We start from the raw sequence: 24,373 nt of genomic DNA, 5'->3' as shown, positions 1-24,373 counted from the left end.
ATACATTATCTTGGCTTAAACAATGGGAATCTATTGGCTCATGGTTTTGAGGTTAGGAGAAGTCCAGAATTGAAGCATCAAGAAAGCTGTGCCTTCTCCCTGAAGACTGTGGTATTGTGGGGCTGACTACTGATAGTCCTTGGTTCTTGGCTTTTCTGTCACTTGGCAATGTACATGGCCATGTCATCTCCTTTCTCCTTTGGGTTTCATTGATTTCCAGTTTCTTGATTTTCCCATTTGCTTCGCTCTTCTGTGTCCAGTTTACTTTGCTTATAAAGTCTTTAGACATATTGGATTAAGGCCCACACTCATTTAGTTTGGGCACACCTTAACTAATAACATCTTCAAAGGTCTATTTCACAAATGGATTCATACCTAAAGGGCCAGGGTTGGAACTGAACATGCCTTTTATGGGGAACATGATTAAATCCCAAAAAAAGAGTAAGAAGAAATTTTGATTTATCATCTAGAATGGTTATTGCTGGCTAAATTACAAAGCAGATACCTTTTCCCCACAGCTGAAAACTGACAATCACCAGCAGTTTTTATTAAACATGGGGGTACCTGAACCCCCCTGTGCAGCCCTGTGGGGTAATCCTAATTCTAACATGAAGTTTTCTAAACTTTGTTCCAATGATGATTATTTTAAGATTTTTTAATAAGTGCCACCAAAAGGGATTCCATGGTCAAATAAACTTGGGAAACGATATTCTTCTCTCTATATGATTCATAATAGTAATGAACATATTAATGGTTCTGTAAAATCCTGTGATTACTCCTAACTTTACCTGATTAACTGTACTTAACTGAGTTTCTCAACTATTTTTCAACATCTTAAGAAAATAGCATCTCATGGAAAAAGTTAGAGAAGCTCTGCTCTAGAAAGAGGCTTAGCCTCAGAGAAAGAGACTGCTAACAATACACTTTAGTACAAGGCATAATGTATAAAAAGTTCCTTTTTTGAGAAACATTAAAAGATACATAAAATATTTATAGGATCCTCAAGAGCCACTTCCAATCAGGTGCACAATCATACTAATCCAGATTGTTGTAATTTGTTATGATAGTGGATTAGGAGATGAATATACTTGGTTTGGTGTGCCAAGATGGAAGCCATGGTCTGGAGTCCTGTGAGCCTAGTGGAACCATTCACAACTTCCTTACTCTTAGCCAGGCAAATAATACACTTGATGTTTCAGTGCCCCCTGGGGGCCACCAAGATATCGCACAGGAGTCACTTCATCAAATGGATAATGCAGAATTATGAATACTCAAGGCAGGTAGGAAGAATGTAGAGATGAGTATTATGAAATCTGGAAGAAAAAAAATAGTCTAGAAAACTCTGAAACACAGGTGTTATCTTCCGGGTCTCAAGGATGTTGATAACTAACAACAGGCCTAACAAATCTACTGGTATAGTCCAAAGGAAAGATGACCCGTTCACATAAAGGACCACTAGAAAGGAATAAGTAGTGCTAAAAACAATGGGTCCAATGAAGAGGAAGGGCATTATTAAGAAAGTTATAACTGGGATGTTGTCCACAGTGAAAATTTTCAGGATGAAGAGAAAGAAGAAACATCAGTTTTGTTTGTATGAAATATAAGGAGTTTTTTTTTTTTTTAATGGCATCTCCACCATGGAAGAGATTGTATAAAAAAACCTATGTTCCTTTTTGTTTCAATGAGGCCTTTGGTAAAGGATGTCATAGACGATAGATGGGTGAGATGAGATAAGGGATTAACAGACCTCTAGGTATATATTGTTCTCATTAGTGTAGTCTCCATATTTTGCAGTATTTGTACCTTGTTGGGGAAAGGAAATTATTATATTCAAGAAATACTTTGGCCACCGGCCTATGAGCAAAATGGTATTGAGGTGATGGAAATTACATACTTTGGATTGGAAGGAGAAAATGTTACGAGGATTGTTTCTCTTACAAAGCACTATCTATAAGTGGAATATTTATCTCTGTGCTTATATACCTGTGGTATAATTTTTGGTGTTTATTGCTTTGTGCATTTTCACTTGCTCTGATTGACAGTTTCAGTCTCATTCTAAGGAACCTGTTTGCTGAAACGCTTTGAATGCTCATAACATATATTCTGTTGTCCATTTTCAGTACTGATCTATGAACCAGAAAATCCTGAGGCCAAAGAGTTTTCCTCACTTATTGAAGAAATGTTGCTGATGGGTAAATTTTTAAATTGAAATTCTTTTTTCTCTTGGAACTACGAGACACTGTTAAAAACCCATTAATCCCAGGAGATTGGCAAAGTGCATCCTTAGGAAGTGGTGAAGAAAAGGGGAAATGGCTGCCTTTGATGGTTTAATGAAAATCTGCATGTCCTTTGTGGACGGTCATGATGACCTGCTTCCCTCTGGGGTGGAACTGCCCAAGCAAAGCAGGGTTCCTGGGCACCAGGCACCAGGTACCAAAGTTTCCAGAAGGAGCAGGACATGCTAATAGCCACTGTCTATAAAAGCATTATCCCACAATCTCAAGGAAAGCCAGAACTCTGTGAACTACTATAAACTTCACTTCCTCTTATCCTATTTAAGAATTCCATTAAAAAATAATAAAATAAGAATTCCGTTGACTTTATTAAGAATATTATAGACTATTTTTTAAATTAATGTTAAATTTACAAACACCTTTTTGCCAGTAAGAATGTATTTCATCTTTGTACTACGACTTTAACCCTACATCCAGTGAGCTAAGTTAAGCTCAGTTCTCTCATATTCCAAAAATATGTATTCCTTAGTGGAGGAAGGACCTAGGGGAAATGTTTTTTTAAAAACATTCTAAGCACTTCTTTCCCTTTCTGTGGCAGAGAAAGCTCCAAGTCTTGAGGAAGATGATGAAGATAGTGAAGAGGAGAGTAGCAGTGAGAGTGAAGGAGAAAGCAGTGAGGATCTGAGTGAAGAGAGCTCTGAGGGATGTGAAGATGAGTGATGAATGTCACTAGAGTGGTTTAAGCTTTATGCCTTTCACTAATATGTACCATGGAAATATAGAGAGATGCATTGTAGTCTAATTGTTCTTTATTTGCTGCAGTATTCCTTTTAATTTATCTATATTCTTATGTTCACGTTCCTTAATATTTAAATCTCAGCTCAATGTGAGTTCCTTAGGGAGGAAAATAGTAATTGCAATTACTTATATAGTACTAACTACATGCCAGGTCCTATTCAAACTGCTTCACACATACTAATTGATTTAATCCAACAACCCCATGTGATCAGTGCTGTCACCCTCCTGATTCTACAGATATGAAAACTGAGGCTCAGAGAGGGTTAGTAATTTGCCCAACATATCGTACACTTATTCTTTGGGAAAGCCTGGATTTGTGCATAGAAACTGTGGCTCCAGAATCCTACTCTTAGCTACTAAAATGTGTGGTGCCCGCATGACCTCCACTTTAGGCACTTCTTTCCAAGGATTTATTTTTATTTATCTGCCCCCCCCTACCCCCTGTTTCCCCCATTGTCTGTTCTCTGTGTCCATTCGCTGTGTGTTCTTGTGTGTCTGCTTGTATTCTCATTAGGCGGCTCCGGAAACAGATCCTGGGACCTTCTAGAGTGGGAGAGAGGCAATTACTCTCTTGCACCACCTCAACTCTCTGTTCTGCTATGTCTTCTTATTTTCTCTCCTCTGTGTCTCTTGTTGCATCTTCTTGCTGCACCAGCTCTCCATGTCAGCGGGCACTCCGCACAGGGCAGCTTTCCTGTTAAGGGCGGCATGCCCCTGCAGGGCAGCACTCCTGCACAGGGCCGCATTCCTGTGTGGGCCAGCACTCCATGGGCCAACTCACCGTGTGGGCCAGCTTGCCCTCACCAGGAGACCCTGGGCATCAAATCCTGGACCTCCTATATGGTAGATGGGAGCCCAGTTGGTTGAGCCACATCCATTTCCCCACTTTAGGCACTTCTACATCACCTGTTTTATGTTCTTCATAGCACTTATGAGTACCTGAAATTCTCATTTAATTATTTGTTTTTCTGTTTATCTTCTCCTTGTCTGCTAGAGAATGTAACCTCCATGATACAGGACCTTGTCTTTTTCACCATTATATCCCCAGCACCTGGACCAGTGCTTAGCAAATAATAGCAGTTGAGTGTGTGTGTGTGTGTGTGTGTATTCAAGTGATTGAATGAATGAGATGAAAGGTAATGAAAATGTCTTCTCTTTCATGAAACATTTACAAAGCTGTGTGATTCTTATATACTAATCTCCGTTACTTGCTGATTCTATACTCCCTGATGAATTTCTGCCACCTTCAAATTAGGTTGTAAAGTAACAGGTAAAAATGAGAAAAATAATCCTAAGTAATTTGTTTATGTGTGTGCTGCTCTGATTTTTAATTTTTATTCTTATTCAGCAAAATGCCATGCATAATGCAAAATGCTCACTGCATGGTTTATACTTCGGGCATTTTGTGGCCTGCTACTGTTCAGAGGAAGAATTCTCCTGTACCATTTTGTAGGGGTGACTGAAAGAAATGAAGACTAGTATGTAGAATCCCTAGTTACATTCTTGGGCCACGGCAGTTTGGCTGACACACATCTGAACAATGATGACCTGTTCTTTACATTTTTATTTTGGGTTTAGCATTCTTCCTCACCATAGGAAAAGTACCATATAACAATCTAATGATGCTCGCCTGATTATAGAGCTCCCCACCAATAAGCAGTCCAGAAAATGCCCTAAAAAGTACACTGTAGACTAAATTAGTTACTAAGGATAATTGAGTTTGCTGTTAAAAGAACACAGAAATTCAAGGAAAGAAACTCTGTGAATAAAAAGCCATCATATAACAGTCTAAATCAAAGAATTTGCTAAGTTTTCTCATCAAAAGTAAGTGGCATCCCTCTGTCCATACTCTTTATCCTGTTTGCATTCCTTAATGAAAATCAGAGCATTGGCATACCCTAACATAGGCATGTGGGTCTCTATGTATGTAGCAATCATAGATAAAAATTATCTGCAAAGTATTTTTATAGTATTTAATCCACTGGCTTCTCACAATTGTCATAAGAGGATGCTATTATTCCCATCACTTGCACAAATGAGTTGGGTATGATGCTTGCAGGATATTTGAGGGTAAAAGTTAATGAGGGTATTGAAATTCAGAAGAAATTGAGTTTTAGAGATGCTAGGTAATGTCTCAGTAGGAAAGTGCTACATTCCATGCTCCCTCACACATAGCCAAACTCTAGAAACTTTTTAATGAATCAGCAGACAAGTAGTGTCTATGTGGACAGTTCAGTTCTAGATTCATGCCTTATTCAAGAACTTAAAACACATTACAATTGTTAAAGAACCCAAATAGTCAACAATATGGGAATGTGTAAGAATGCCCACTCAATGGACTTGAGATAGGAACCCACTGAAATAGTTTCATTTATTTACTGAAAACCCACTAGGTAAACCATGGGCAACAAAGCGCTGTCCCTGCTCTTAAACAGCACCATTGTTGTTGTTATACGGGGTGATAAACACTGCCATTGAGGAAGTCCGGGGCAAAGGAGGCACAGAGGAGGGGCACTATGACAGTTTAAATTTGGTATATCCCAAAATAAGGTTGTTTTTGAGCTAATCCCCATCCCTGTGGGTATGAGACCCTTTGATTGTATTAGATTGAGACCTTGATTAGATCACTTTTGATTGGGCTACATCAGTGAGGTGTGACTGAGCTTGGGTCTCCATCGTCTTACTGGAGCCTTGTATAAATGGAGACAAAGAAGGCAAACAAAAAAGGGAGCTCTGCCATTTTGACCCAGCCATGTGAGAGAGAACTCAAAGATCACTAGCAGCGGGAACTGAGGCACAAAGCCCCCGAGAGCTTGGGCTCATGGAGCAGATCAAGGCTGAAGAAAGGAGCCATATGCCTGATCGCCCACAGCAGAGTTTCTGGTGATGGTGAGCCTTGAGGGGAAGGCAGAGACCTCAGCAGAGATCAGCTGCCATCTTGCCTCACCACATGGCAGGATGCTGGATCACAGGTAGCTGACTTTGGTGAGAAAGCATCTCTGATGATGCCTTGATTTGGATATTTTCACAGCCTCAGAACTGTTAAGCTTTTACTCTAATGAATTTCCCACTATAAAAGCCAACCCATGTCTGGTATTTTGTATCAGCAGCTTTTGGCAAACTAAGGTACCTAATTCAGTCCAGGCATCCAGGGAAATCATTGGGCAGGGAGGAGGGAGTGAAGTTCTATGCTGAGAAGGTAGAATAAGGAGGAATTAGGTACAAGAAGGAGGTGTGGGCAAGAGTATTCTAGCAATGGGAATACCACTTGCAAAAGCCCATAAAGTAGGTAAGATTGGATTGTAAAATGAAAATGAACCAGTTAAGTTAGAGAAAGATGAAGCTAAAATGCTAAAAGAATTGGATAATGGAGGTCCTTACAAGCCATGTTAGAGTTTAAACTTTATCCTTACGGAAATGGAAGGCCCTTGAAGGATTTCAAGGAAATTAATGAGTTGTATTTTAGACCATTCTGCTAGCCAGGTAGGAAAAAAAAACTTTCTCAGACTATAGGTCATGAGCCATTTTTCAGTTATAAAATCACTATAGTAGATCATAACTAGCTGGGTTTTTTTAATGAATATGAAGAATAGAAAATATCAGCATACATTGCAAAAGAGTAAGGAAAGTATTGTTTAGTGAAACTTTGGTTTCAGGAGAAGGTGTGTGTCAGATCTTTATGTGAAATGTATTTCTTCCTATGGGTCTCAATTTTTTTTTAAGTCTGAAATTGTAGAGAACAAACTAAAGTGGCATGCATCAGAAGTGGATGTGGCTCAAGCGGTTGAGTGCCTACTTCCCACATGGGAGGTCCTGGGTTGGTTCCAGGTCCTCCTGAAAAAAAGAAACAAATTTCCCACTTACGAGATGCCTATTCAATCCCCAGCCCTCAAAAAAAAAAAAAAAAAGGAATGCAAAAGTCCACTGTTACATAATAATTCTGGCAGTTCAAAATAGTATCCTGATAAGATAGTAGCAGGGGGTGCAGTAGAATAAGGGAGTTATCTTAGAAATAAAATAGAAGAAATTAGTGATGAATAAAATGTGGGGAAGAGGTAGAGATCAAAGATGACTCCCAGTTGAGTATCTTGGTATATCATGGTGCTATCTCTTTAAAAAGAAACACAAAGAAAAGTGGGTTTGTGGGGAAGATGGCAGTTTACTCACACAAGTTAAGTATGGGAAGTATATTGATTTTCTGTGGGTACTATAGCAAATTCCCACATGCTTGGAAGTTTAAACCAACACAAATTTATTATCTTACAGTTCTGGAGGTCAGAAGTCTGAAATGAGTATCACTGGGCCAAAATCAGGTGTTGGTAAGGGTGCTTCCTTCTGGAGTGCCTAGGAGAGATGTTTTCTTGTCTTTTCCAGCTTCTAGAGCCTATCTGCATTCCTTGGCTCATGGTCCCATTCCTCATCTTCAAAACTATCACTGTGCTCTTCTCAAGCTTCTCACCTGCCTGGTTCTCTCCTCTGCCTCTCTTTTCCACTTTTACAGATCCTTGTGATTATATTGAGCCCACTCTGGATAATCCAGGATAATCTTCCTATCATAGTCAGTTGATTAATAACCTTAATCCCATGTGCCATGAAACTGGTTCACAGGTTCCAGAGATTAGGACATAGACGTCTTTGGGGGCCATGATTCTGCATCTCACAAGAAATATTGGGTGAATGTTAACTAGGTTTTTGGAATTCACAGGATAGAGCTTAGAAGAGACACCTCTATTAGGAGGCAATATATAGATAGTAATAAAAAATATGGGAGTAAATGGCCCATGGAGAGAATATCATTTGAAAAGAAGAGAACTGAGGATAGAATTATGATGCTCACCACCAGTTAAGTGGTAGTCTGAGAAAGAAACATGCATAAAGGAGAATGAGAACAGCCAGGAGGAAAATCAGGAAAGCAAATATGGTTGATAGTGTTGGTTGCCTATTCAGTAACTATCCCTCTCTTCTTTGCTAAGAAAGCCCTGATTCTGTTCACACATTCACTTCCCACACCATAGCCATGGAACTCAAGAAGGCTGACTCCACCCTCGGCCGTCAGTGCACGGCATTTCTCTGGCACTGTTATTGTTCCAGACGCAGACATGTGAGCTACATTGGCCTGATCAGATCAAGGACTGAATTTCATGATTATGAAGAGTGGTTTCTCTATTCCTCTGGTTAAGAACCAGAAAGCATGCCCCCCTAGTTACTGCCACCAGCCAGCTTATGATCCTGAGGGGAACTAGCCTTAGGAAGAAGCTGATGCTGTGGGTGGTAAAGCAGAAGGGACCTCGGGGCCTGATGAACCACCTGCCCCAGGAGCCAGGCCTCCATTTGAGTTTTCTGTTAACGGGAGATAAACTGTCTTACTGTTTAAACAATTCGGGTGGAGGTTTCTTTTATAGTGTAGAATCAGCTGCTTTTCCTCTGATCTCCAGTACTGGTTCTTTCATAGCCTTCAATTACCCTACATTTCCTTATGTATTCAACAAGGTGATAATTTGTATTCCCTTTAATTAAAATGTGTTTTTTCCTTTTAACTTTACCCTAGTTGACATGTGAGCTGTATGTAATTTTGATATTTGCCTAACGTATTGATGTTGGACAAGGGGAGCAACTGAAAAATATTCACAGTGCCAAGTGTAAAATAAAGCCCAGAATACTGGAATTGTTTTAGGGTCCTGGGCAAGTGTCCTAAATCAGTTCACAAGAGACAGGTAATATGAAGCTGTTGAGAATAAACTGAGGAGGGCACAGGTCTCCTGATAGACTCTTCTAATAAACACTCAACTTGTCATGGGATATGAATTATTGTAATGGGGGCAGGGTGGTGGTGGCTGTGGTGGTATGTGTGGGAAAACTTGGAGAGGCTGGTGAAGTGAAGCCCGGGGAGATGAGATTTGCTTTTAAAGCCTTGTGAAGAATGTACCCTTTGAACCAGGTGAGAGACTATAGCTGACATTGCAGTTAATTCCCCCCATTCATTGATCTCACCCCCACATAATGAGTCTAAGCTAATCATGGTAATCACTTCCCCCTTACTACTAGTCATTACAAGCATGGGCAGTGAAAAAGAAAGCACATAGCCATCTTAGAACCTTGAGCAGGCCTTATGCTGAAGTCAATACTAAGGAGCGCAAAGAGAAGACAAGAAACCTGGTTCAGAACCTACACTCTCAAGTGGCTGCATCAACCAGCTCTGGTTTAGTACCTGCCCTAACTGTGAATATCTCATGTAAGAAAGTACATCTTCTTGCTGTTTAAACCTGTTTGATTCAGCTTTTGTCTTTTTAAAAATTTTATTTATTTCTCTCCCCTTCTGCCCCCTCCATTGTCTGCTCTCTGTGTCCATTCGCTGTATGTTCTTCTGTGTCTGCTTGCAGTCTTGTCAGATGGCACCAGGAATCTGTGTCTCTTTTTGTTGCGTCATCTTGCTGCATCAGCTCTCTGTGTGTACGGTGCCACTCCTGGGTGGACTGTGCTGTTTTAAGTGGGGAAGCTCTCCTTGCAGGGTGCACTCCTTGCGCATGGGGCACCCCTATGCAGGGGGCACCTCTGCATGGGATGGCACTCCTTGCATGTGGCAGCACTGTGCATGGGCCAGCTCATCACACAGGCCAGGAGGCCCTGGGTACCGAACCCTGGACCTCCTATATGGTAGGCGGACGCTCTATCATTTGAGCCACATCCACGTCTCTCAGCTTTTCTCTTACTCACAGCTGAGAGTGTCCTGCCTGATGTTTCTGCCATAGCACAGCAAGCATGATCATAAAATAACATCCCCTAAGAGTGTGTGCGCCAAATGGACATGTTGTTTCTCTCAGGTCCTTAAGTGTTTGTGGCCATGTAAAGCCAAGAAAGGGGAATTGGTGGTTCCTTGTGCCAACTGCAGTATGACTAACATAGAAATATGAAACTGATTAGAATGGAACTGAGGAGGGGAGGTAGGTGTTGTTGTTGTTTTTTCTTTTTACAGCTTTTATTTATTCCCTAAATTTTAAAATCATGTTCATGTATCATATAATTAAAAACTTTAAAATTAAGCCTATATATAGGGGGCGGGGATCTGGGAAAAAATTGATGAAAATAAATAATGATGTTTGTGTTTGGGTGATGAGGTTTTATCATTTTTCCTCATTCTAAAACCTTACACTTTAACAAACATATTACTCTAAAGGAAAAAAAATGTACATTTTTTTAAAAAGGAAAAAACCTTTTCAAAAGAGGGTTTGGAGGGAAACGGACTTTGGCCCAGTGGTTAGGGCGTCCGTCTACCATATGGGAGGTCCGCGGTTCAAACCCTGGGCCTCCTTGACCCGTGTGGAGCTGGCCATGCGCAGTGCTGATGCGCGCAAGGAGTGCCGTGCCACGCAAGGGTGTCCCCCGCGTGGGGGAGCCCCACGCGCAAGGAGTGCGCCCGTGAAGAGAGCCGCCCAGCGTGAAAAGAAAGAGCAGCCTGCCCAGGAATGGCGCCGCCCACACTTCCCGTGCCGCTGATGACAACAGAAGCGGACAAAGAAACGATGCAGCAAATAGACACCAAGAACAGACAACCAGGGGAGGGGGGGAAATTAAATAAATAAATAAATCTTAAAAAAAAAAAAAAGAGGGTTTGGTGTGTGGGAGCTTCCAATGAGGATAAACATTACTAAGTAAATAAATGGGTCATTAAGTTAGAAAAGAAATGTCATCTGAGACAGAAACTTACTGATCCTCAGAACATAAACAAGTTAGTGTTACCCTTATGCCTAATTGGATAATTTAAGTAGGGATAAATGCCGTCCACCAAAGTCTATCACAACCCAAAGAAGTCCGTGTTTCCTTAGAATTTATTATGTAGTTCCTGTTGTTGCATAACTGTACCACTGTATTTTTAATAGTGATTAACTTTCATGAGCTCTTTTTCCCTTTTTAATACTCAGCTTGCTTCTCTTCTACTCTGCAACAAAGCTTTGGTGTGTCATGCCCTCAGGTCCCTAATTGTATCTTCATCTCCAATAAAATTTATTCTCCATCTTTTCATAAAAACGACTACTTGACCATTCCATAAATGTGATAAATCTCATAGTTCCCTGTGTACCACTAGATTATATTTTAGGAGGAAAAGTTGCTCCCCATCTGTAGTGGTTTGATATGGTTACGAATTCCAAAAATAGATATTGGATTATGTTTGTACTCTGGTCTATTACTGGGTGTGATTAAGTTATATTAGGGCTTTGATTGGGCCACATCATTAAGGCATTGAGTCCCCACCCACCAAGGGGTGAGGACTCACAGATAAAAGATAGAAGACATGGCAAAGGACAGAGTTGAGGGTTTTTGATGTTGGATTTTTGATGTTGAAGTTTGATGCTGAAGCCCTGGGAAGTAAGCTCACAGAGGAAAGAGAAGCCAGCCCCAGGAAGAGAGGAACACTGAGCCCAGAAAGAAGCAAGCCCTGGGAAGAAAGGAATCTTGAACCGAGAGAGAAGCAAGATCCTAGGAGGGAGGAACCCAGGAAACCTGAACCCTTGCAGCTGTCAGCAACTATCTTGCTCCAACATGTGAAAATAGACTTTGGTGAGGGAAGTTACTTATGCTTTATGGCCTGGTATCTGTAAGCTCCTACCCCAAATAAATACCCTTATAAAACCAACCAATTTCTGGTATTTTGCATCAGCATCCTTTTGACTGTCTAATATACCATCATAGTAAGCACCAAATTCTAGACACCTACCACTATCAGGAGACCTCAACCAAAGGTACTCAGCTCGACAGAGTACTTGTCAGTAGACATCACCTTCCTAAGACCACATCTCATTTATTTCTGAAACTTAACCAGAAATGCCTTTAAAATCCATCGCTCTACTGACAGTGTCTTCAAGCCCTAGGCTTTTTCTATCAAGCTCCTCAAAATTCTTCTATGCTTTACCCATTATCCATTTCCAAAGCTACTTCTACTTTTAGGTATTTATCATAGCACCACCCCATTTTCCAATATCAAAACTTGTCTCAGTTTGCCAGGGCTACTATGGCAAATACTACACAATGGGTTGGCATAAACAACAAGGATTTATTAGTTCACGTGTTAGAGGCCGAAAGTCCCAAATCAAGGCAAAGCAAGGCAAGGCCATGCTTCCTCCTGGGGTCAGTAGCGGTCTGGTGATGGCAGTTCTCCATCACATGGCAGGGCGTTGGTCTCCTCCTAAATGGTTTCTCTGGCTTTTTGCTCCTTTGTTTGCCTCAGAATTTCCTTTCTTACAGATTAAGGCCCACCCTCACTCATTTTGGCCACACCTAAATAGGATCTGAGAAGATCGTATTCACAAATGAGTCTGCACCTACCTAACTGATAATATATCTTCAAAAGGTCCTATTTACAAATGGCTTCACACCCACAGGAACATGGATTAAAATAAAAACATGTCTTTCGTTAGGATACATACTTCAGTCTACCACAAAAGTCTTCATTGAGAAACATTTGAGCAAAGACGAGAATGAGAAGTATTAAACCTAGCATATATCTGCAGGAAGAGCTTTGCTGGTAGGGGAAATATAACTGCAAAGTCTCTGAGGTAGGGGCATGCAAAGAACAGCAAGGAGGCCAGTGTTGCTGAGACAAAGTGAGAATGGGGTAGAGTAATAGAAGAGCTCAAGCAGCCAACAAAGTCAGATCATGTAGGGCCTTGTAGCACTATAAAGACTAGCTTTTACTCCAAGTAAGATGGATACTCATTAGAACATTTTGAGTAGAGGAAAGCCATGATATGACTATGTCCTAATGTTTTACAAGCTGTGTGCCAGGGTAGTGGGAGTAAGGGCAGAAACAGGATAAAGTTTGAAGTTAGAGTCAACAGGATTTACTGGCACACTATAAAGGAGAAATCAAGGATAATTCCAAGTCAGACCAACAGGGAAGATGCAGTCGCCTTTTGTTTTTATTTACTGAGCTAGAGGAGATTGTAGAAGAAGCAAGGTTGTGAAAAAGGTTCAGGAGTTCACTATGGGTCACTATAAGTGTAAGGTGCTTATTGGAAATCCAAGTGGAGAATTCAGGTAAGTCCTTGAACCTGGAATGTTGGAGAGAGGTCTGGGGTAAAAATATGTATTGAGAGTTAACAACATTGAGTCATATTTAAAGCCATGAGACTGGATGAGTGCTGAGATCAGCTCAGTGATAGGTTGGCTCTAAGGGAAAGCAACACAGAACTTTACGAAATAAAGTGACAGAGAGAGACACACACACACAAGAAAGGAGATAAAGATGGGACCAGGGGACTCACAGCTTCTAGAACTGAGAGCCCTGACCTTACTTTCCCCCTCATATTTATTGGAAACTACCAAGCAGCTGTTTGCTATCTGAACTGCAACACCATCTACAATAATAGGGAACAACTGCAACATCCACAATAAGGCAACATCTACAATAGAACAGGTGAAACTCACATTTCCCTTTTTATTTTTGCTGTCTGTCTACGCAAATGACTTTCACTGATTAACAAAGCTTCCTGCATATTTTCACTTTTAGGCTTGAATAATACTAATATTTTTTCTCAATACATTCAACAAGGTATATTTATGTATCACAGTTCATCAAATCACTTAAGTACACAGTGTTTCATTATTAAAGTTCTGATTAGTAGTCAAGCATTTTATACATAATCCATAACTGCAACAACAAACGGTAAGACTTCCAACTAGCAGACATTTAATGAATAGACTTTCATTTCTCATGGGCTTAATATTCCCAACCAGCAAAGCTATAATGATCTCATTTTCCCCAGTTTGTATAGTGCTCTTAGCATCTTCACTGGACCTGGGGCCACATCCAATTCACAGGCTAAGTCAATATCCACCTTCTCCCTCTTTCATTGTTTTTTTAAAGATTTATTTTTATTTATTTATTCGACCCCTCCTCCCCCCCGTTGTCCAGTTGTCTGTTCGTGTTTTTTTAATTTTATTCATTTTGTAAAAATATTACATTCAAAAAATATGAGGTCCCATTCAACCCCACCACCCCCACCCCACCACTCTCCCCCCGAGCAACACTCACTCCCATCATCATGACACATCCATTGCCTTTGGTAAGTACATCTCTGGGCATCTCTGCATGTTCTATGTCTTTTTGCTGCATCTTCTTCATCCACTTCTGTGGTTTTCAGCGGCACGGGAATCTGTGTTTATTTTTGTTGCGTCATCTTGCTGTATCAGCTCTCTGTGTGGGCAGCACCAATCTTGGGCAGGCTGCACTTTCTTTCACGCTGGGCTGCTCTCCTTATGGGGCACACTCCTTGTGCGTGGGGCTCCCCTACGTGGGGGAAACCCCTGCGTGGCAGGACACTCCTTGCGCGCATCAGCACTGCACATGGGCCAGCTCCACATGGGTCAAGGAGGCCCGGGGTTTGAACCGCGGACTTCCCATGTGGTAGATGGACACCCTAACCACTGGGCCAAGTCCGCTTCCCTCTTTCATTTTTTAAAGCAGCCTCCTGGAGGTCCTCCTACTCCCATGAAGGACCTTTCCTAATGAACACATCTCAGTGAGGGATAAAAGATTTTTAGTATTCCAACAATATTACAAATTCTATTAACATGAGAAAATATTGTACTTTATCAAATACAGCACAGAGTATAGTTTTGTCTTACCCAACCAAACATTTCATAATTTGATAGAGTAGCAGGGATCTTACAGCTTGTCCCAATTGTTTGTGTATTCCAGGCCCTTAAAATACCATTGTCTCTGATGTTTCTTAGTAGGGTCACTGCCACAGGTTTCTTCTATGCAGCCAGATTCATTGCCATCAGGCCAGGGCAGAAAGCCTTGATGAACTGCCAAAGTCCATTGTTGACCTTTTCACACTTTTCACACTTTTGCACTTTTTGTATTCATTCAGGCTTGTTTTACCTTTATAAAACACATTATCTCACTGAACGCTACCACAATACTTTTACAACTTGCTATATGCATACTAGTTCTGTCCCACATATCTGCATATTAACCATTTTATTTTAGGACAAAATACACCTTATAACACTTCAGTTAGCATCCTCACAAACTTTTTACCTTTTTACCTTTTTACCTTTTTCAGTATTTTAAGACAAAATATGCCTTTTACATTTCAATTAGCATTCCTGCAAGCTTTTTACCTCTTTCAATATTCACTTAACTTATACATCTTTCATTTTAGCCTTCCTTTCTCTTTTTCTTTTTCCTTCCTTTCTTTTACTCTTTTTTCTCTCTTTCTCTTCTTTTATCCTTTCTTTCTCTTTATCCTTTCTTTTTCTTTCTTTTTTTGAACAATCAGATACACTGAAACAATGACAACACACACTGACATTGAACAAACACAAAAGCAGTTCCAAACCTATTAATCTAGAATTTCTTCATTGCTTCCTTTTATAATTCAACATTTCTTTCCCAGTTTTCCTCCTCTCAGTTTTCTTCTTAATCTCTTTCTGTCCCCAAGTCATACTTGCTTTATGATGCCATACTTGAACAAGTTCTGTAGTTTAGCTACTTTGATGCAAAGCCATTCTAGTCTTCGGAATGAGACCCAGCCATGCAGTTTCCAGCGTCTGTCTCTCCATCTGCATGACTGGAGGTTTTGAGTTCCAAGGAACTTTCATTGTCTCTTCGCGTTCCTGTTACAGCTTTATCCCATGAGCTGGTATCCACACAGGACAATCCCTCCTGGGGAAATATAAGCAAACCCTCGAGGATTTTGAAGGCTTTCCAAACCACTTGGAGCTCTGTGCCATTACACTCACTTTAGTTTCGCTCAAGGCAATCCTTCTTCCCTTTGGGCCCCATGTTGGGTGTCATGGGTGTCAGTTTGCTGACTAAAGGGGAGAAGCTGGAGACTTTGTTGCTCCTTTATTGAACACTATATTAGTCAGCCAAATGGGTGCTGATGCAAAATATCAGAAATCTGCTGGGCGTTATAAAGGGTATTTATTTGGGGTAGGAGCTTACAGTTACCAGACCATAAAGCATAAGTTACTTCCCTCACCAAAGTCTATTTTCACATGTTGGAGCAAGATGGCTGCCGATGTCTGTGAGGGTTCAGGCTTCCTGGGTTCCTCTGGGCTCAGCTCCTCTGTTTCTTGCACAAGGTCAGCTATAGACTATCAGGCAAATGGCTCTGTCTTTCCTCGGGGCTCTAGCTTAAGGCTTCAGCATCAAACTCCAACATCAAAACTCCAACATCAGAAAACCCACAACTCTGTCCTTCGCCATGCCTTTTATCTGTGAATCCCTACCCATCAAGGGGCGGGGACTCGATGCCCTAATGACATGGCCCAATTAAAGCCCTAATCATAACTAAAGCAGGCCCAGGTTCAGATCAGATTACAAACATAATATCTATTTTTGGAATTCATAACCATATCAAACCATAAACCAGGCACAGTTGAACTTGCTAAATTGGGCTTTATGAACATCAAATAAAATAGCCCACAAAGATAGGATTAATCCCATTTTATTGATGAGGAAAACAGCCTGAGAGCTGATAAATAGAATCAAGATTTGAACTCAACTCTGAGTTTCAAGGTTTTGTTTTTCTTCCATAACATGCTGCCTTAAAGACCTCAAAAGAGGCCCTTGTCCTTCACAACCCAAGAACATTCCCTGTGAGAAGATTCACAAAATATTCATTTATTTCAAATGAATGAAACTCATCTGGTCTCGACTGGCACCCGACTCCTCCTATTCTGGGAGTCCAAAAAGACTGTGATTTCTCCAAGGTCAAACCATAATTATGTGGTGGAGCTGGGAGGTCTCAATATGTAGTGCTCAGAGTACTGGGACTAAAGTAAGAGGAGAGGGTTTTCAGCCCACTTCTTACTAAGTATGTGAGCTGGGGAAGTCCTGTAACCTCTCTGGACTTTCACCTTCCTCAACTGTAAAATAGGGAGGGTGGTAATTAATTTAGAATTCATGCAATCAACACAGGATATAATATTTAGTTACCAAATAATGCTGCACATAATTTCCACGAGACTTATTTGTCGCTTCTATAATATGAGGATGATCATTTTTACCAGTCATGTTTCTGAAGAGAGAGCTCTCTGTGGTAGAGGGCAGTGCTGGCATGGCCTGCTGCCTTTCCCTGGGAACCACAAATACTGCGCTGAGGACCAGGTGCGTCAGCCTGGTGGGATAAAACACAAACCCCTAGTAGATAAGGGGATTGCTGGTGCATTCCTTCCCCTACTGTCCTGAGCATATGTAAATATTCACTAGAGACAGTCTGACTCTGGTTAACAGGCTTTATGACATCGGGCTCACACCCCAATGGTACACAAAGTGGGGTTCCTCCTCCTTTGGCCCTGGGGTGAGAGGGCATGTTCATCAGCTGTTGTCTCAATAATGATGCACACCCCATCACCCCAGAATTCCAGTGCAGGTTAGCTCCATTCCAGTGGCCAAAGGAAATCGCATGGCAGGGCCCAATATCGACAGTCTTGATCTAGGGAGAGAAAAAAGAAATTCAAATAATTCAAGTTCTCCCCATGCTCTGATGTTTGTCTCTGTCTTTTTCCTGGCTATGAAGTTGAGACAATGTGCCTATAGCCCCAGTGATAAAATAGTAATTCTCATTTAATTACCACGTTTAGGAACTGCTTGGTATTTCAAGTTACGTGGATTTAGAGGATCCCTGGATCATCTATAGACAAAGAAAACAGTATATAGTAGAAAACAGATACAGTAGAAAGAATGAGCTCCAGATGACTAGCTGCTTTGGGAAAATCCCATGGGGCATATGATACAGTAGAGAACTTTGAGCCTGAATACATTCCAGTGAGCTCTTACATAGAAGTTCTTGGTGTAAAGGGGATTTGGACAGAGCAGCAACAATTAATTCCTCCTGTTAAAGTTCCAGTTTTCTCCACCACATACTGGCTAGGATTAAGGAAGGAATCTGATCTGAAATAGAAGTTTAAATTATCAGATTCCACACAGAATCAGAACCTTCTCACAAACAACAATCCTATACACGTGTGAAAATGGGAACTAAATAACTGCTGTTTTAAATAGTTCAAGAGCTTTTACACTAAGAGAAATATGGGAAATGATCTTTCCTGTACCCCACTCTTTTGGGAAAAGACTAAGGAGAGGAAAGCAGAAAACAGATATATCTTTAAATCTGTCAGCATTATAATCCAAATCTGTTACTTCTTTGGATTCGTTTTGCAGTGAAACAGCTTCTTGCCTAATATTAAATGGGTCACTTCCTAAGGCCACCTTTTTCCCTCACAGTTATGTAGTAGAACAGTTTGATATGGTTATGAACTCCAAAAACAGATATTGGATTATGTTTGTAATCTGGTCTGTACCTGGGCATGATTAAGTTATATTAGAGCTTTGATTGGGCCACATCATTAGGGCACTGAGTCCCCACCCACAGATAAAAGGCATGGCAAAGGATAGAGTTGAGGGTTTTTGCTGTTGGAGTTTGATGCTGAAGTCTTAAGCTGGAGCCCCAGGAAGTCAGCACACAGAGGAAAGAGAAGCAAGCCCCGGGAAGAGAGGACCTGAGCCAGGAGAAGAACACAGAGGAATAGAGACGGCTGCTTAGACATGGCAGAAACCTCAGGGAGAGAGACAGAGCCATTCACCTGATAGTCTATAGCTGACCTTGTGGAGAAAACAGAGGAGCTGAGCCCAGAGGAACCCAGGAAGCCTGAACCCTCACAGACATCGGCAGCCATCTTGCTCCAACATGTGAAAATAGACTTTGGTGAGGGAAGTAACTTATGCGTTATGGTCTGGTAACTGTAAGCTCCTACCCCAGATAAATACCCTTTATAAAAGCCCACAGATTTCTGGTATTTTGCATTAGCAACCCTTGGGAAAGAAATAGGATGTCCTGCATCTCCTTGTCTTTCTCCGAGGAGATAGAAAACCCTGAGTGTTTCTGGCCACTTCCGGCAGCATCCATCAGCATTTTTAAAAGGCCCTTCTTTTGTGAAATATGGCAGGGCGCAAGCATGAACTGGAAAGAACCTGCCTTTTTTCTTGAAGAACTGCTCCTTTGTGAGGCCCGTTGTTTCTTCTTAGAAATTGTAATCCATCGCCACCTGGTGGTCCCTTTCATTTTCGTGTTTGGAAGAACAAGAATTGGGCATTTTAAGATTTGCACAAGGAGTTATGTCTGAACACAAACCACTCTGTCCTCCTTGATTAATTTCTTTAATATTAGAATATTCCATCTTCTGAATATCACGGTTCCAGGGAAGGGACCACTTTTCAATTATGTGAGGAATTCAGCTATCTTCTTTAGGGGAAATGGTTGTAATTTCCGGAATCCTTTCCTACATTCTGGCTGGAACTCTGCCTCCCTGCCACCCTTTTATGCCTTTCTTGTCTCCCTGGATTGACTGTTGTGTGATCTGTTAGGTAGAGGTGTTGACTGAGCTAGGTCTTCCAAAGAAAGTCTGGAATGGTTTGGGGAAACTATTAAAGTACACAAACACCCAAATGAACCTTGGCTCCCACTCAAGAAAAGCTGAATGTAAGGTTAAATAATGCTTCCCCCAGCCCTCGTCTCAGGATATTTAAATGATGTTTAAATGAAGACCACTGCCTTTTTTTTTTTTTTTTTTTTTTTGTCATGAAGTAGAGACTTAAAATAAAGCACCGGGTGAAACGGACCAACCCTGTAGCTCTAAATTACTTTTTCTGGAAGTTAAAAATGGTAAATGGGGGTCGAGGAACAACACAAGACTGACGTTTCTTATCTACTACTCGCCTTGACTTGGACCACATTTTATGCCTAAAAATCTCCCCCAAGCCCTGCTTTAGCTCAGCTTCCACATTTTACACTCCTCCTACCCTCCAAGCCCCCCTTTTTTGTGGGAAAGGCTCGACCCCAAATTCGGTTGAAATATCTTTAATCCTCCCAGGGGAAAGAGCATTGTGGGCGGAGGGTCGTGGTCGCAATTCCCAGCAATCGTTGTCCTAAAGGAAGGTTGTCTTCCGTGGACAGGATTTGCTGTAAGCTCACAAATCCCCAAAGCTGGGGAGAGACACCCTAGAGTTGCACACTGCCCACCCCCACCCCACCCACTTCTGCTTCTGGGCGCTGTGTTCCTTCTCTTCAAAGCACCGGACCTTAGATCAAATGCAAACGAAACAGCTGGGCGGAAATCACTCCCTTCCGGCCCACCCCTCACCACCGGCTCGAGTCCCTGGAAAGGATATCCTTTTTCCACCCCCAATTACCCCAAACACCTCCCTCCTGAGGTAATAAAAGATACTTAAAAGACGGAAAACAGAAACAAAAATAGATTTCAAATGTTCTGAAGAGCCGAAAGATAACTACAGCCACCCTCAGTCCAGTTTCTTACCTGGAGAGGAGAGAAGAGGAAGAGATACTCCAGTCTCCAAACCGGCAAAACAAACAGCAATTACAGTCTTTGGGGTCGCAGGCCCGGGCTAGCCTGACCGCCTGGCGCAAGCAGACTCAAAGGGGGAGAGCGAGCCGCGACGGCGGGGCGCTGTCCTTGGTGCTGAAGGATCCGGCCCTTGCTTCAGAACTCGAAATACGGGATTGGATGATTCCAGGACCTCAGTTCCTTACTAGCCCCGCTGAGTCCAAACAAGAGTCCGAGTTGGAATGGAAGACGATTGGAGAGTAAATGAAAGTCATGAGATCTCCAAGTCTGCCATTTTCCTTACCTAAGTGGAATGTAAAATCCATGAGTGCCTTGATAATATAAGCTCTAGGGATAATATAAACTCCATGAGAACAGTTCCTGGCACATAGTAGGTGATTAATGAATATGCGTTTAATAAATTAATTACTAAATTGAATTAAGACATGATTAATTAAAGAAGAGCAGGAGCCTTCTTTCCTCTTCCCCCTACCATATAAAAGAAAGGGACGGTTGTCCTCGCAGCTGGATGGACTCAGTTTTAATTTGCAATACCTAATCTTGTAGATTTCCTTTTTCCAACAAGATTATTTTCTCGGGTAAACGTTAGGGGTAAGCATTTTGGACGCTGGGGTCAGAGTAGGAAGTGATTGGAAATTTCTCAATCTGGTGCCACAGGTGCCGTAAACGAATCTTCCTTTCTAGGGAATCCCTCTCCCTGATTGGTGCGACCATCTTTCGGGGAAAGCTCGAAGTTGGGGCGCGGTTGGAATTCCGAGCTTCACCTGGTTGTAACCCCAGCATTTCAAGCGTTGCAGCGAAGCTACCGGGCGCGCGGTTCGAATGGGCATTTCCTGAGCCAAGCGGGCACGCCCACCCTGCCCGTCCCGGCGCTCCAGCTTCGCGGGCTGCGGGCGCCGCGCCCCGCCGTTCCGGACACGTTTGCCGTTGGAGTGTACCGGAGAGGGCGACAGGATCTTCCTGAATATCAAGGGCAACGCGGTTATTTCAAATCTCACAGCGAGATCCCTTACTGATCCGACTGTATCTTCCCAGGGCAACATCTTCGATCTCCCTTACGGAATTTTCGATGATTTGTAAGATTTTCGGCGTTTCCATTGTGTCGTGGTGGAAGGCGATAAGTCATTCGGTGGGAAGGGACGGGCCTCCATTGGACCAGCCAGGCCCCAGACGTGCTCATAAATAATCCCTGCCTGCTGCACCGCATCAAGACAGAAAGGAAGGGGGGGATCACTGTGAAAACGAGTAAAGGAATCACTGATTACAAGATGTCACCCAAACACAAACACATCCACTTTGTTTTGCCCTATATTAAAGGAAATTGAGAAGGAAAAGGGAAAATATAAACTAGCAAAGCAGGTGGCTGAGGGATGGTGTGAAGAGACGGGCAAGTAACAGCCCGACCAGCCGCTCCAGGTGTTGGTTTCCGCGCGGGAAGAAACGACACGTCCAGCTCAGGGCCTCGGTCTCTGGGCGCCTGGCGCCCTCTTGTGGGATTTTTTTTCCCGTGAACGCCTTTTTGCGATGAGGGGCTTTCGCGAACGTGGCATTCTATTAAAAGTGTTTAAACACTGCAAGGGGAGAATCCTTAAAAAGGCGTGAAATCGAAGGGGAAATGAGGAGAGTGGGCCAGGGCAGGGATGCCCAGTCCGACCTCAGGCAGGTCCCTGAGGCCTGTCCCCGGGGCAACCTCTCTGCTCTGGCTCCCCTTGTGTCTGGAGTGGCGCTCGTGCGTGTTATTAACCTTCAGACATGATCAATCAAGAGGACTTCTTGCCCCACCGCCAAGGGACACTTTCCTCTGCCGGTGGCACGCGGCAGCTGTGCTCAGGTGAGATCCTTTGGAGAGGCCGGGAGTTGGATGAGGAAATGGGACTGGGTCTTAGTTGCCCCGTTCTTCCCTGCCGTCTTTGCTTTCACAACAACCCTGGCTCAACAGAGAGCCAGCGAGGTCACGACCCAGCGTGCTTTTCCGCTCAGGGAAGTGTCGCGGGGCCGCAGCTCTGGGGGAAAGGGACCGGGACAAAGTCACTGCCCTTGTCTCCTCTAAGATATGGGCGGAGGGGGGAAGGAAAGAGAGGAGCGAGGAAGAAGTGCTCAGAGAGGCAGAATTCTTCATATGAATTATCTTGTCCCTCCGCTTACCCGACACCCTGCCTATTTCATAAAATTAGTGCGTGCGGAGTGCATTCTGGATTACTCATAGGGTCTTCTCTTTTTTTTCCGGGCACAAAACCGTGATCTGGATTTATAATCGCCCTATAAAGCTCCAGAGACAGCCAGGCACCTGCAAAGGAGCCCCGTCACTCCGCCGACGAGCGGCCCCCGCAAGTGGCGGCCTCGTGATTCCCCCGCGGAGCCGCTCCCCACCCCCTCCCCGCCCCCGCCTCCCCTCAAGCCGAGCAGCCGCCTGTCCGGATTTCTCTCCTCTCGTTCCGGCGCTCGCGTGCGGGACAGAGCCAGCTAGAGAAAGGCGGCAGCTGGAGGTGACGCCGGGCAGGTTACGCCTGTGGCAGGGCCGACCCAGCCGAGCGGATCGCTGGGCGCTGCCGAGGAGCGGCGGGAGCGTCCGGCCGGAGGCTGCCGAGCTGAGGTGGGTAAACGTACGGCCGCCCGGAATTCCCAGCGTCCAGCCTCCGCGGTTCGGCTGGGTCCCCTTCGCCCGCAGCTTACCGCCGACCCCCCGCCCCCGGCTCTCTGTAGGTGCGCAGCGCAAGGACCCTCGCCCTCCGCATTCTCCCTATCCTCCCCGCGGGGTTCACGTCCTGGGCACGCACGGAGACTGAGCCTCGAGCTGAAGTGGGACCAGAGCGATTTTCCTTCTCTTACGCTCCACGGCTGAGAGCGCCCATCTCGCCGAAGGGTGCCCGGGCAGCAGCAGCGGAAGGCGCGACTCGAGCGATAACCTGTTACTTCCCCAGCAGCTGCGGTCGACCGGTCTTCCGCGTTACTCTGGGCTGCGTGCGTGTGCGTGTGCATGTGCACGCGCGGAGCTGGCGGTGGGGCCCGGGGCAGGTGGAGGCGGCGGCTGGCGGGCTCTTCTCTGCGGGATCTCAGGTTTACCAAGATTCGCCCTCACTCTCAGTCCCGGGGCCTTCGGACGCCATCGCGCCAGCGCCGCGCACGGAATAGGGGCGCCGCGCAATGATCGTCGGCTGCTGCGCGCCCGGCGCAAGTTCGTTTCCCCAGTGACTCTCCCCTTTCTTGCTTTCTCTAGCCTCTTCGGGTTTGTACGGCGAGAAATCTGGGGTCCTAGGGGAGCTGGGTAGAGGGGGAAACACCGAAACCAGGATCCAGCCTCGCCTTAGGCTTCGCGATGGGGTACCATAGGAAGACGATGGAGGTTCCGACTCACTGCTTTCTGGCTGTCTGGGGTACAGGGAGGCTGTGGCTCTTCCCCGGCCAAGTTCGAGGGAGAACATAAAAAGAATCGACCTTTTTTTCCCCTCTCACCTTGTCTCAGCAAAGTCTCCAGTCCCCGGAACAGTTAGTGTCCTCCTTTCCAGGGAATTAGCCAGACACAACAACTGGAACCAGACATCCAACCAGACGTGCCCGCCCCGTGCACCCTCCCCCTGCCTGCCCTCCCGCGCGACCGCTGCTGAGAGTCCAATGGGACTTGTCACGGCTCCGCTGAAAGAACGCGCACCTTGCTTTCCTAGCCCAGTTCCCTGCACCCCCGCATCCCGCACTCGGCTTGAGGCCCCTTGTCTAAGAGCTGCATTCCAGGTCTCCCCTGGCGCCGCCAGACTGGAGATTTGCCCAGGGCTACGTTGCCGGCGCCCGAGTCTCTGAGCTCGCGCGCGCGTCTCCGCCTCCCTCGGCGCACCCGGGGCCCAGCCGGTTCGCTGCCCTTCCTCCCTCCTTTCTCTCCCGCTCCGGGACACCGAGGAGAGCGTACGAGCCCCTGGCAGCTCAGCCGCTTCTCAGGCGCCGGACCCCCGAGGCCCTCCCAGCACAGCTCTAGC

At 44.1% G+C, this 24,373-nt stretch overlaps 2 protein-coding genes and 1 long non-coding RNA gene across 6 annotated transcripts in view; 2 read left to right on the top strand and 1 right to left on the bottom strand.

The window, feature by feature from the left end:
• The window catches only part of ERICH2 (glutamate rich 2), a 44,169-nt gene extending 41,139 nt beyond the window's left edge, over nucleotides 1-3,030 (top strand). For 2 of the 3 annotated variants that reach the window (XM_058300661.2, XM_058300660.2), the window contains 2 exons: nucleotides 2,121-2,192; nucleotides 2,833-3,030. In XM_058300661.2, coding sequence (XP_058156644.1) covers nucleotides 2,121-2,192; nucleotides 2,833-2,954 — 194 coding nt within the window. In that variant the 3' untranslated portion in view covers nucleotides 2,955-3,030. The remainder of the gene's footprint in view (nucleotides 1-2,120; nucleotides 2,193-2,832) is intronic. The other variant, XR_011649259.1, reaches the window with a different exon arrangement.
• A 13,440-nt stretch (nucleotides 3,031-16,470) lies between these two features.
• LOC131279196 (uncharacterized) lies at nucleotides 16,471-24,118 on the bottom strand. The gene is made up of 2 exons (XR_009186565.2): nucleotides 20,358-24,118; nucleotides 16,471-17,476 (listed from the first exon to the last, which is right to left on the bottom strand). It is a non-coding gene; the product is annotated as an uncharacterized lncRNA (long non-coding RNA).
• Nucleotides 21,142-24,373, top strand: part of GAD1 (glutamate decarboxylase 1) — a 43,023-nt gene continuing 39,791 nt past the window's right edge. The window contains exons 1-3 of one of the 2 annotated variants that reach the window (XM_071216304.1): nucleotides 21,184-22,236; nucleotides 22,673-22,998; nucleotides 23,109-23,580. The gene's annotated coding sequence lies outside the window, so the exon portion shown is untranslated. Of the gene's footprint in view, nucleotides 22,237-22,672; nucleotides 22,999-23,108; nucleotides 23,581-24,373 lie in introns of both variants that reach the window. The other variant, XM_004460785.5, reaches the window with a different exon arrangement.

The sequence above is a fragment of the Dasypus novemcinctus genome, chromosome 7 (assembly GCF_030445035.2).
Source record: "Dasypus novemcinctus isolate mDasNov1 chromosome 7, mDasNov1.1.hap2, whole genome shotgun sequence".
NCBI lineage: Eukaryota > Metazoa > Chordata > Mammalia > Cingulata > Dasypodidae > Dasypus > Dasypus novemcinctus.
Note: the sequence above shows the minus strand (reverse complement) of the source record. Positions and strands in the feature narration are given on the sequence as shown.